General features: G+C 49.3%; 1 protein-coding gene across 3 annotated transcripts; it reads left to right on the top strand.

Annotated features, from left to right (window-relative positions):
- The first annotated feature begins 362 nt into the window (after positions 1–362).
- Positions 363–9,985, top strand: LOC307192117 (leukocyte elastase inhibitor-like). Of its 3 annotated transcripts, XR_013829977.1 has the most exons (8): positions 1,288–1,346; positions 1,764–1,938; positions 3,428–3,565; positions 4,225–4,342; positions 5,721–5,863; positions 5,949–6,116; positions 8,216–9,305; positions 9,600–9,648. XR_013829977.1 is itself a non-coding variant. In XM_079932690.1 (7 exons), exons 2-7 carry the CDS (start codon positions 1,771–1,773, stop codon positions 8,615–8,617), a joined length of 1,137 nt encoding a protein of 378 aa, XP_079788816.1. In that variant the 5' UTR covers positions 363–431; positions 1,764–1,770; the 3' UTR covers positions 8,618–9,985. The 3 variants fall into 3 exon arrangements, 2 of the variants coding, with proteins under 2 accessions (XP_079788816.1, XP_079788815.1); XM_079932690.1 differs by lacking the exon at positions 1,288–1,346 and adding an exon at positions 363–431 and having other exon boundaries at positions 8,216–9,985; XM_079932689.1 differs by having other exon boundaries at positions 8,216–9,985.
- Positions 9,986–10,257: the final 272 nt, after the last annotated feature.

Genomic DNA, 10,257 nt, shown 5'->3' with positions numbered 1-10,257 from the left:
GATTTTGTTTTATCTCACCCTAGAGGCCCCTCCCCCCCCCCACACCCCTCAGCCCCCAGTAAGCCAGAGTTTGGAGTGTTTGGATAAGATTCCAAAGAGGCTGGTTTGCCCTCTAAGAGCCGGCACCTTGTCATCTCAGTCATTCACACCTTAGTAGGAAATAGCCCATCAGATCCTTTCCGGAGAGCTGAGTTTGCCTGGAACTCAGAGAGGTGCTGGGCCCCCAGGAGCGCGCTGCCTGGAGCCGCGCTGGCCCGCCCTGTGCCCCGCCCAGCCGCAGCCCCAAATCCTAGGCAGTGCATCATCCTGGGGCGGGGCGGCCCCGCCCACCCGCGCCGCCCCGCCTTCCGGGGACACTCCCTTCTGCCTATAAGGGCCGCGCTCTGCGCTCTGCCCAGACCACGCACCTCGCCCAGACAGCCCAGCAGCGGGTAAGGCCGGGCAGCGATTTGGGCCGAGCGGGAGAGGCTCCGATCCGCGAGCACCCCTCGGGGTCCTGCGTTCGGTGGTCACCCCGCCCCGCCGTGCGCCCCTCGGGATCTCCGCGTCCGGTGGTGACCGCTCCCCGCCGTGCGCCCCGCGGGATCTCCGCGTCCGGTGGTCACCCCACGCCGCCGTGCGCCCTGCGTGGTCCCCGCGTCCGGTGGTCACCGCGCCCCGTCGTGCGCCCCGCGGGGTCCCCGCGTCCGGTGGTCACCCCGCCCCGCCGTGCGCCCCGCGGGGTCCCCGAGTCCGGTGGTTACCGACACCTGCCCTGCGCCCCACCCGGGGTCCCCGGCTCTGCGTCCCGCGAGACCAAACCGGGCGGCCTGCGGCAGACAGAGGTCGCTCCCTGGGGCCTGAAGGCAGAAGGCACAGCCTAAGCCGGAGTCCAGAATGTTTCTCTCTCTGTGAGGGTTTCCAGGCAGCCCCGGCGGAGCGGCTTCTCCTTTCTGCGGCTGGAGGCAGGGAAGGGAGGCCAGTGCGATCCTAGAGATTATTTATCAGCAGCAACAGTAATAATTCAACTTAGCACTTACACGCTGGGCAGCCAGCACGACTGTTCCTCTTGCTCGATTGTATGTGGGCTGAGAGTCGAGGTCAGGTGGGGAGAGTGCTTGGCTGAGCTGAGCGCAAGGCCAGGTGCTTCACCTGCAGCCCCTCCGTGCCCGCGGGAGTGACAGAGGATACTTGTCACCTTCTCCTTGTCGGGCTGCCCTACCTGACCCCGGGGCCTGTGTTGGCTTCCCACTCTCAGATCCTTCACCAGCTGTGAGACTGGGGACCTCTCTAAACACCAGCAAGTGAATCTCAAAAACGAGGATACTTCTGTCTCTTTTGCGGGAATTTGCTTTAATGAGTAGCAGGTAGCTATGACTTTCTAATAGAAACATTCTTTTTCAGGTAAAAGTGGGCAGTGGATTCATGGCTCAAATGAATCAGAGACTTGAACGGAGGGTGGGAAGTGTGCGCTCCCACGTGTGGTAGGGAAGGGCCCAGATGCACCTGTCTGCACGGCCAGGGCCCTTTAGGACACGGAATCCTGATCCCATGTCACTGCTGAATCCTTGGCCAGTCGCCCCAAGCTCCCTCAGTTGTGCACATAGAGTGTTCTTGCCCTCCGCGAGAGAGAGACAGAGAGAGACAGAGAGGGAGAGAGAAAGTACAAGTTCGTTGCAGGGTATTTCAAGGTGGCTGGCGTGAGTTGAGGAGGAGATGGGAAGTGGCGTTGTCGATTGGCTGGTGTGGCAGGGGGCAGCTCAGGGCTCTGCTCTGTGTTGCAGCCTCACCATGGAGCAGTTGAGCGCGGCAAACACCCGCTTCGCCTTGGACCTGTTCGGCGCCCTGAACAAGAGCGATCCTGCCGGCAACATCTTCATCTCCCCCTTCAGCATTTCATCAGCGCTGGCCATGGTCTTTCTGGGGACCAGAGGCAATACCGCAGCGCAGATGTCCAAGGTGAGCAGAAACTAGCTCTCCCAGCTGGTGCCTACCGCACAGACCGTACCAGAAAGTTGTGCCTTTGAGCTCTTGCAGCGCGTTTGTACAAAACTGTATTTCGGTGTTCAGCATTGTGTGTTATATTATACATTATACTTCATGAAGTCAGACTTTCAGAAAAAGCCCCAGGAAAAATCCACTGGGATGCAGGCTGTCATTCATGACCCAGTCTTTACTGAGCACCTGCGATGTGCCAGGCTCTGCTTTTAGTGGGACTGAGGACATAGCAGGAAGAAAGCCGACAACCCCCTGCCGTGCGCTGCTTCCGTTCCCGCAAGGAGTCTGCAGGGCTTTCCTGTAAGCCACGCCCTCCCCCGCCCAGGACTGTCCAGTTTCCGCTTTGCCTGTGATGCTCAGCGACTCCCATAATGTCAGCTGTGTCTTGATGCTTTTGAGCATAATGACACCTAGTCGAGAAGTCAAGGGGACACGAGAGCTTGTGAGTCCGTGTTCCTACCCCTGGGCCTGGCAGGGGGCCAGGCTGTCACCCCCGTTCCCGTGTGAGCAGTAGGGCCCTGCAGGGAGAGGGGGCGGGGATGCTGAGGGTCCTGCCTGTCCTTGGTGGGTATGGAGGGCACCTGTGTGCGGGGCGTGCTTTATGCTGAGTGGGGAACTCTGGCTTTCCTTGAAAAGAGGGGTGAAAGTGAAGGTCTTTCTAACACACGGGTCACAGATTGCGCTGCACTTAGAGCCAGGGAAGGTCCAGCACGGATTCACGTTTATGGGCCTGTTCCAGCTGCAAAGCTTCTATTTCTGTACTTTAGGAAAAACCAACCTTTTTCATCACTGCAGATACAAAAGCGTTTGAAAGTGTTTAAAAATCCACTTTAAAAAAGAACCCCGGTACTAGTCATTGTTAGTCGTCCCCTGCAAGGTAATCTGAGCTTGTGTTTTCAGGCTCTCCAGGAACTTTATAAGCTCAGTAAAGAACAGTCTTAAGGTTTTAGCCCCGTTTCCAGTAAAGAGATCCGTCACAGCACCCCCACGCACATTCCATATCTGCAAGGAAAAAAAATAAAAACCTCTCAATCTGTACCATCTCTGTGATCTTACATAGCTGATGATTCTTACCTTTACTGTTTATTTCTGAGAACTTTCAGTAAAATTTTATTTGTATAGAATATACATATGAACTTACCACTTCTGATTTTGGGGAAAAAAGCAGACTTGTGTAAATATTTAGCTTGTTAAGCACTCCTATTTGTGGAACTCTAATTATACCAAAAAAGGGATGGGAAAACAGTGTCCAATGTCCTTATTATGTTTCACCAAGCGATACATTTTGGATTTTCTATTACTTGTTCTCCAATGAAAAATGGAAAATGAAGATGGCTGGGGATCATCAATAATTAGTAATATTAATTTGATTTGATGGAAGCAAATGCCAAGGAACCAGCTTATAATTTCAAAAGAAATGGTTATAGAAATAATGTGTTCTTTCTTTTAGGCTCTCTATTTCAAAGAGGTTGAGGAGATTCATTCGGAATTTCAGAGTTTGAATGCTGATATCAACAAACATGGAGCGCCCTACATTCTGAAACTTGCTAACAGGTTATATGGAGAGAAAAGCTATGATTTCCTCCCTGTAAGTACTTTGCTCTTCATGTTCCAAAACTCACTAGACAATGCAGACTCTTTTCCAGCACAATCAAGTCACAGAAGTCAGCTTTAAGTTTTATAAACATTCAGCAAAATCATCCAGAATGAAAACACGACAGACAGTTTTCCTGGAAATGGATGTGATTTCATTTTCTAGTCTCCACAGTGAAAAGATTGACCCTGGCTGTTTTGCTAAAGCAAGAGTGAATTCCATGATTCACTTTCAAGTACAATCAGTATTTGCTTGTTTATGAAAATGTTAGTCAAGGGGTAGAAAAGAATTGGTAAATTTTGTTTTATTTTATTTGGGCTGTGCCGCGTGGCATGTGGGATCTTAGTTCCCTGACCAGGGATTGAACCCCTGCCCCCTGCAGTGGAAGCACAGAGTCTTAACCACTGGAGCGCCAGGGAAGTCCCCAGGAATTGGTAAATTTTATACAACACTGAAGCTACTGAACTGCACACTTAAAAGTGCTGGAATGCTGTGTGTTTTTGACTATAGTAAAAAAAGTAGAAGGGTTAGAATTTTTTTTGTTACAATGAAATATGCCTTTTGGGACAATTTCTGTTGCTTTTCAGGATTTTACAAAACCATTTCTGTATGGAGTAGGAGTTACTCACATTCCTATTTTTTTCCTTAAACAGGAGTTCTTAGCTTCAACTCAGAAAATGTACGGTGCTGAACTGGCCAGTGTGGATTTTCTGCAGGCCGCCGAAGACGCAAGGAAGACCATAAACGAGTGGGTCAAAGGGCAGACGGAAGGTGAGTGAGGGCAGCCCTGATCGTACACACTGATGCTTCCTTTCGTCCACCCGCCTGGACCTTGCAGGTGACTCCCTCTCCCCTTCCCTAGCCCCTCAGCCTGACCCTGGGGTCCACCTTGCACTGGCCAGGGACAGACAGCTTGCCTTCTTTCTTTCTTTCTCTTTCTTTCTTTCTTTCTTTCTTTCTTCCTTCCTTCCTCCCTTCCTTCCTTCCTTCCTTTCTTTCCTTCCTTCTTTCCTTCCTTTTAAAATAAATTTGTTTATTTTATATATTTATTTCTGGCTGTGTTGGGTCTTCGTCGCTGCACGCAGGCTTTCTTTAGTTGAGGTGAGTGGGGGCTACTCTTCTTTGCGGTGCGTGGGCTTCTTATTGCGGTGGCTTCTCTTGTTGCAGAGCACGGGCTCTAGGCGCGCAGGCTCAGTAGTTGTGGCACACGGCCTTAGTTGCTCCGTGGCATGTGGGATCTTCTCGGACCAGGGCTCGAACCCTTAGTCCGCTGCATTGGCAGGCGGATTCTTAACCACTGCGCCACGGGGTATGTCCCAAGACAGCTTTCAAATGTAGGAATTCCTCAAAGTGGAAATGTAAACATGATTTAATTGAAGATGCTAAATGTTTTCTACCCATAAGTTCCCCAAACTACATTTTAAAATGAAAACTAACATTGAACGAAGACTAAAAGAGATGAAAATCTTGTGAATCAATGTTTACAAGCCGCTGTGGCCATAAATACTTTTCGCCAACATGTTGTCTAAGAAACCAGGGTCGGGAGGTGGGGCTGCGTCTCCTCAGGCTCTCTTTCTGGTTTGTGTTACTGTCGTAGTCACGGAACGGTTGAGGCACCCACAGGACACCTGTGTTCTTTCCATCAGGGACTGTCACGGCCATGCCACGTCATGAGTGGGGCCTGTGTTTCAGGGGAGGAACTGTCCTACCTTTTGGATATTTGTTAAAAGCTTTCCTGTGAGAGTCAGGCATCTAACTTGGAAGATTTGAAGAAGGGAGCTATTTATTAGTGACAAAACATTTTGGTTAAGAAATTGTTCTTTTCCTGAAAAAGAATGGCCAGTCACAAAATGAGGCCACTACTTATCCCACGTTCCAGAAAAGAAGAGTTTTCCTGGTTTTAGCCTTTAAACAATTGACTTGTTTTGAAGCATCGGCCCTTTGGGGGCAGATTGTGTCCCCCTGATCTGCCCCTCGAGCTGGTTTATTTAAAGTAGAAGCACCCCGGGGGCTTGGCTGACTTAGTACCATGTTAAAGGAAATTAAATAGAAGGAAGAATTTGAGTGGCATTTCATTGCTAAGCAAAGGTCAGTTCAAATGTGGAATTCTGATAGGTGGATTTTTAAAAAGCTAACTTTGTCTTTTTAGGGAAAATTCCAGAGCTGTTGGCCTCAGGTGGGGTTGATAGCATGACTAAGCTGGTGCTGGTGAATGCCATCTATTTCAAGGGAAACTGGCAGGAGAAATTCATGATGGAGGCCACAGAAGATGCAGCTTTCAGACTGAATAAGGTGAGGGCAGGTGACCTTCTAGAAGACTGTGTGCTCTAAAGCCACGCTGACAACAGTGTTAGTGATCTGTGTTTTAATTGTTCAGAAAGACACAAAACTAGTGAAAATGATGTATCAGAAGAAGAGGTTTCGGCTTGGCCACATCAAGGACCTTAAGTGCCAGGTGCTGGAACTGCCCTACGAGGGAAAGGACCTCAGCATGGTCATCCTGCTGCCGGATGACATCCTGGACGAGTCCACGGGGCTGAGGAAGGTGCGCCTCCCCACCCCGAGTGATGCGCGGACCCTGTGTGTGTGTGTGTGTGTGTGTGTGTGTGTCGGGTATAGGGGCTTGTTCTTTGTTTAGTGAGGTGACCCGGTGTTCCTTCCCAGTTTCCCGTCACTCCTTTGTAAAGTAGCCCATCCACGTGTGCCAGTGCGAAGCTCCACATTTATTTATTTATGTTTATAGAGACTTTTATTATTGAGGTATAATGACATGTAACATTATGTTAGTTTCAGGAGTACAACATAATTACTCTATAACTGCATATGATGTGAAAGGGTTACCATAATAAGTCTAGTTAACATCCATCCCCACACAGTTATAATTTTTTTTCTTGTGATGAGAACTTCTTTTTTCCTGTGCATATAATTTTATTTTATTATTTATTTTTTTATTGTACGTTTTTTAATATCTTTATTGCAGTATAATTGCTTCACATTGTTGTGTTAGTTGCTGCTGTATAACAAAGTGAATCAGCTATACGTATACATATATCCCCATATCTCCTCCCTCTTGTGTCTCCCTTCCACCCTCCCTATCCCACCCCTCTACGTGGTCACAAAGCACCGAGCTGATCTCCCTGTGCTATGCAGCTGCTTCCCACTTGCTATCTAGTTTACGTTCGGTAGCGTATATGCCACGCTACCAATGCCAGTCTCTCACTTCATCCCAGCTTACCCTTCCCCCTCCCCGAGTCCTCATGTCCCTTCTCTAGTAGGTCTGCGTCTTTATTCCTGGCCTGCCCCTAGGTTCAGCAGTACCGCTTTTTTAGATTCCATACATATGCCTTAGCATACGGTATCTGTGTTTCTCTCTCTGACTTACTTCACTCTGTATGACAGACTCTAGGTCCATGCACCTCATTACAGATAACTCAGTTTCGTTCCTTTTTATGGAAGGCCCACATTTAAATGTTCAGCTACTATCGGTGCACAACGTGGCGGGAACATCTAAGGTACAGACCGAGTGGAACGCTGGCCAGGGGCAGCTCGTGGAGACTCCCTTAGATGAGCTTTGGAGGCCCGTGCCATTAATGGGGACTGTTTCATTAAAACAGTTTTTTAAAATTAAAAACCCTCGACCATTATAGTTTCGCCATGTGCTGTAAAATCTGGTCGTTCTCACCCCAGTTCACGTAGGTTGTGCATTAAATGTCCAACTGCTACATGACAGGAAAAGATCCACGTGGCCCGTTAGCCTGAGAGAGAAGCCGGCTGCCTAACCTGAACTTTGTCTGCGGTTTCTCTTATTGTAATTCAAAGGCAATCGTATCTCTTGCCAGGGCCAGGAAGAGGCAAAACTGTGAAGAGTGAGGTTTTGCTTCAGTGTCTCTGGCCTGTTGTGGGCTTTTCCCCTCCCCCATCCCTGAGCAAACTTGCTGTTGGATGGCGTTTAATATTAGCCATTTGCAGCTCTAGAGCATAAGTTAAAACCACTGTGTTCCTTCTTTCAATTGTATTTGCATACTTGTCCGTTCCTGATTATCAAAAAGAAAGTCTGGAATGACCAGCACCAGTAGAAAAGTGGAATGTGCGTCTGTTCCAGTGCAGTAGCAGTGATAATAGTAATGACAGTAGCTGACCTTACACAGCACTTGTGTAGGGTGACTCATTCAGCACTTACAGCGCTCCAAGTATGTGCTACTGTTATCCCATTTTAGATGAGGAACTAGGGCCATTTCTGTGTTTACCAATGGGCTACATCTATCAGAGATAACTTCCGCTGTGTGAGGTTCCCAGATAAACACAGTGATCACTGGGGTTCAGAATAAACAGAATGAAATAATGGAAGAAAGCTTTAAAGCACCCTCTTGCATCACGCGACCAATTAGGGCAATTTTAGCCAGGACGGCCCGTGACCCATGTGGCAGGGGCCTGGTGAGTCCTGGGTGGATGGGCCCTTGGTGGCTGGGAACGCAGCTCTGTTCATTATCACCAATAGCCAGAAAGAAATGAAATGCTCCAAATGGAATCTGTGTTGGTACAAAACGTGAAGGAAGCTAGGGAGCCCGTTCATTCCAACAATGCTTCATTAACTTCCTTCTATAAAATGATTTCAGCTCTTGTTTTTGCCCATTCCGAATCCAGATTGAGCAACAGCTGACTTTGGAAAAGCTGCGTGAGTGGACCAGACCCGAGAATCTGCATCTCCTTGAGGTCAATGTCCAGCTGCCCAGGTTTAAGCTGGAGGAGAGCTACGAGCTCAGCACTCTGCTGGCCTCCCTGGGTATGCAGGATCTCTTCAGTGGCAAGGCTGACCTGTCCGGCATATCAGGAGCCGGAGGCCTCTCTGTATCGAAGGTGGTCCACAAGTCCTTCGTGGAGGTGAACGAGGAGGGCACTGAGGCGGCGGCTGCCACCGCGGTAGGCGTCTGCTACGCCATGCCGTTGACAGAGGAGTATTTCACCGCCGACCACCCGTTCATTTTCTTCATTCGGCACAATCCGTCCACTAGCATCCTGTTCCTCGGCAGACTTTCCTCCCCATAGAGACTAGAAATACAAGGTCAAGCTTGGAGCATTTTACCTGCCCTTTCAATGGTGACCATTTTCATAGATCTTTACCAGTATAACTACTATCCTAAAATGAATCTTTAATCTCCTTTGTAAGCTCAGTCCTGTTGGCTGGTTACACCCATTAACTTGGCATGGGTATCTGTTCTTCTTTGTTTTTTTTTTCTGCGGTACGCGGGCCTCTCGCTGTTGTGGCCTTTCCTGTTGCGGAGCACAGACTCCGGACACGCAGGCACAGCGGCCATGGCTCACGGGTCCAGCCGCTCCGCGGCACGTGGGATCCTCCCGGAATGGGGCACGAACCCGTGTCCCCTGCATCGGCAGGCGGAGTCTCAACCACTGCGCCACCAGGGAAGCCCAATCCCTCCTTTTTTTAACGCTTAATTTAACGAACACTTTGAATGTTGAGTTTGGCCCAGATGCTTGGGATGTAAAAATGAAAATAAATAAATAAATAAAAGAAATTTGCCCCAGTATGATCTCACATTACGAGTGGGAATGACTCTTGCTTCTAACACTCCTTCCGTAGGGGCTGTAACCCTCCTTACTCTGTGTCCTGTGGAGATCAAGGTAGGACCCTCCTCCCACGGGTCCTGTAGAGAAGATTAACTAGCTCTATGCATCTCTGGCCCCGAGGGCAATGCCTGGGACAGGATAGGTCCCGGTGAGTCTCAGCCCAGACACCCTGCCTTCCACGAGGGTCCTCACTGCCACCCCAGTCCCACACGAGTGCCTTTTCCTCCCAATCCCGCTGTATTCCTCTACACCTGCCGTGGCACAGTTCTCATCATTCTGTCCCGAAAAGCTTTCTTCCTAAAGCCACGTGCAGGGACTCTCTCACCGTCCCCAACCTGCCCGTTTATTTTATAGACATTTCTCTATTTCATGAACTATTTAATGTGGTTCTTCTGTTCATCCCTAACTTCTTTTTCAAAGGATTACAATTTGCCTCTTGCAGAGACAACGGCCCAAACTCCAACTTGTCAATACTTTCAAGCACGCTGTGAAAACGCAGGGATCAGGGCTTCATGGCAGCGGCCCACGTATGTTAACTTGGCTTCCAGGCATAGCGACCGTAACACAGTTTGAGAAGGTGGCCCTCAGCTCATGGTGTGTTCCTCTGTGTATTATCCCAGCTTGTGTGGTTTAATATTACTTAGACCTATTCTCTTTCTTTTTTTAAAAAAAGACAAAATGTAGAGGTATTGCCTGCCAAGTCAGTTGATTTATTGACAAAACGGGTCCTCAGTAATGCTATATACTTCAAAGGAAAGCAATTCAAGCAGTTTGATAAAAAGTATATTGGGGAACAGCTTTTTAAGTTAGCAAGACAAGGCTATGCCTACCTGTGCAGGAACTGTCTTGAGACATTGCGATCCTGTTACGGGCTGAATGGTGTCCCTTCCAATCCTGTGGGGATCAAGGTAGGTGCGCTGGTTTCCGATTGCGGTGGCTTCCCTTGTTGCGGAGCACGTGCTGTAGGCGCGTGGGCTCAGTAGTTATGGCCCATGGGGTTAGTTGCTCCGCGGCATGTGGGATCTCCCCAGACCAGGGCTCGAACCTGTGTCTCCTGCATTGCCAGGCGGATTATTAACCACTGCACCACCAGGGAAGCA

This window comes from Stenella coeruleoalba (genome assembly GCF_951394435.1).
Source record: "Stenella coeruleoalba genome assembly, chromosome: 10".
Lineage (NCBI taxonomy): Eukaryota > Metazoa > Chordata > Mammalia > Artiodactyla > Delphinidae > Stenella > Stenella coeruleoalba.
The sequence above is the reverse complement of the archived record's forward strand: the minus strand, read 5'-3'. Positions and strand labels throughout refer to the sequence as shown.

Excerpts from the sequence above, each read along its gene's own strand:
- LOC307192117 (XM_079932689.1), top strand. Across the intron at positions 4,343-5,720 it reads GGTCAAAGGGCAGACGGAAG|GGAAAATTCCAGAGCTGTTG; the intron begins GTGAGTGAGGGC and ends TTGTCTTTTTAG. Across the intron at positions 6,117-8,215 it reads AGTCCACGGGGCTGAGGAAG|ATTGAGCAACAGCTGACTTT; the intron begins GTGCGCCTCCCC and ends TTCCGAATCCAG.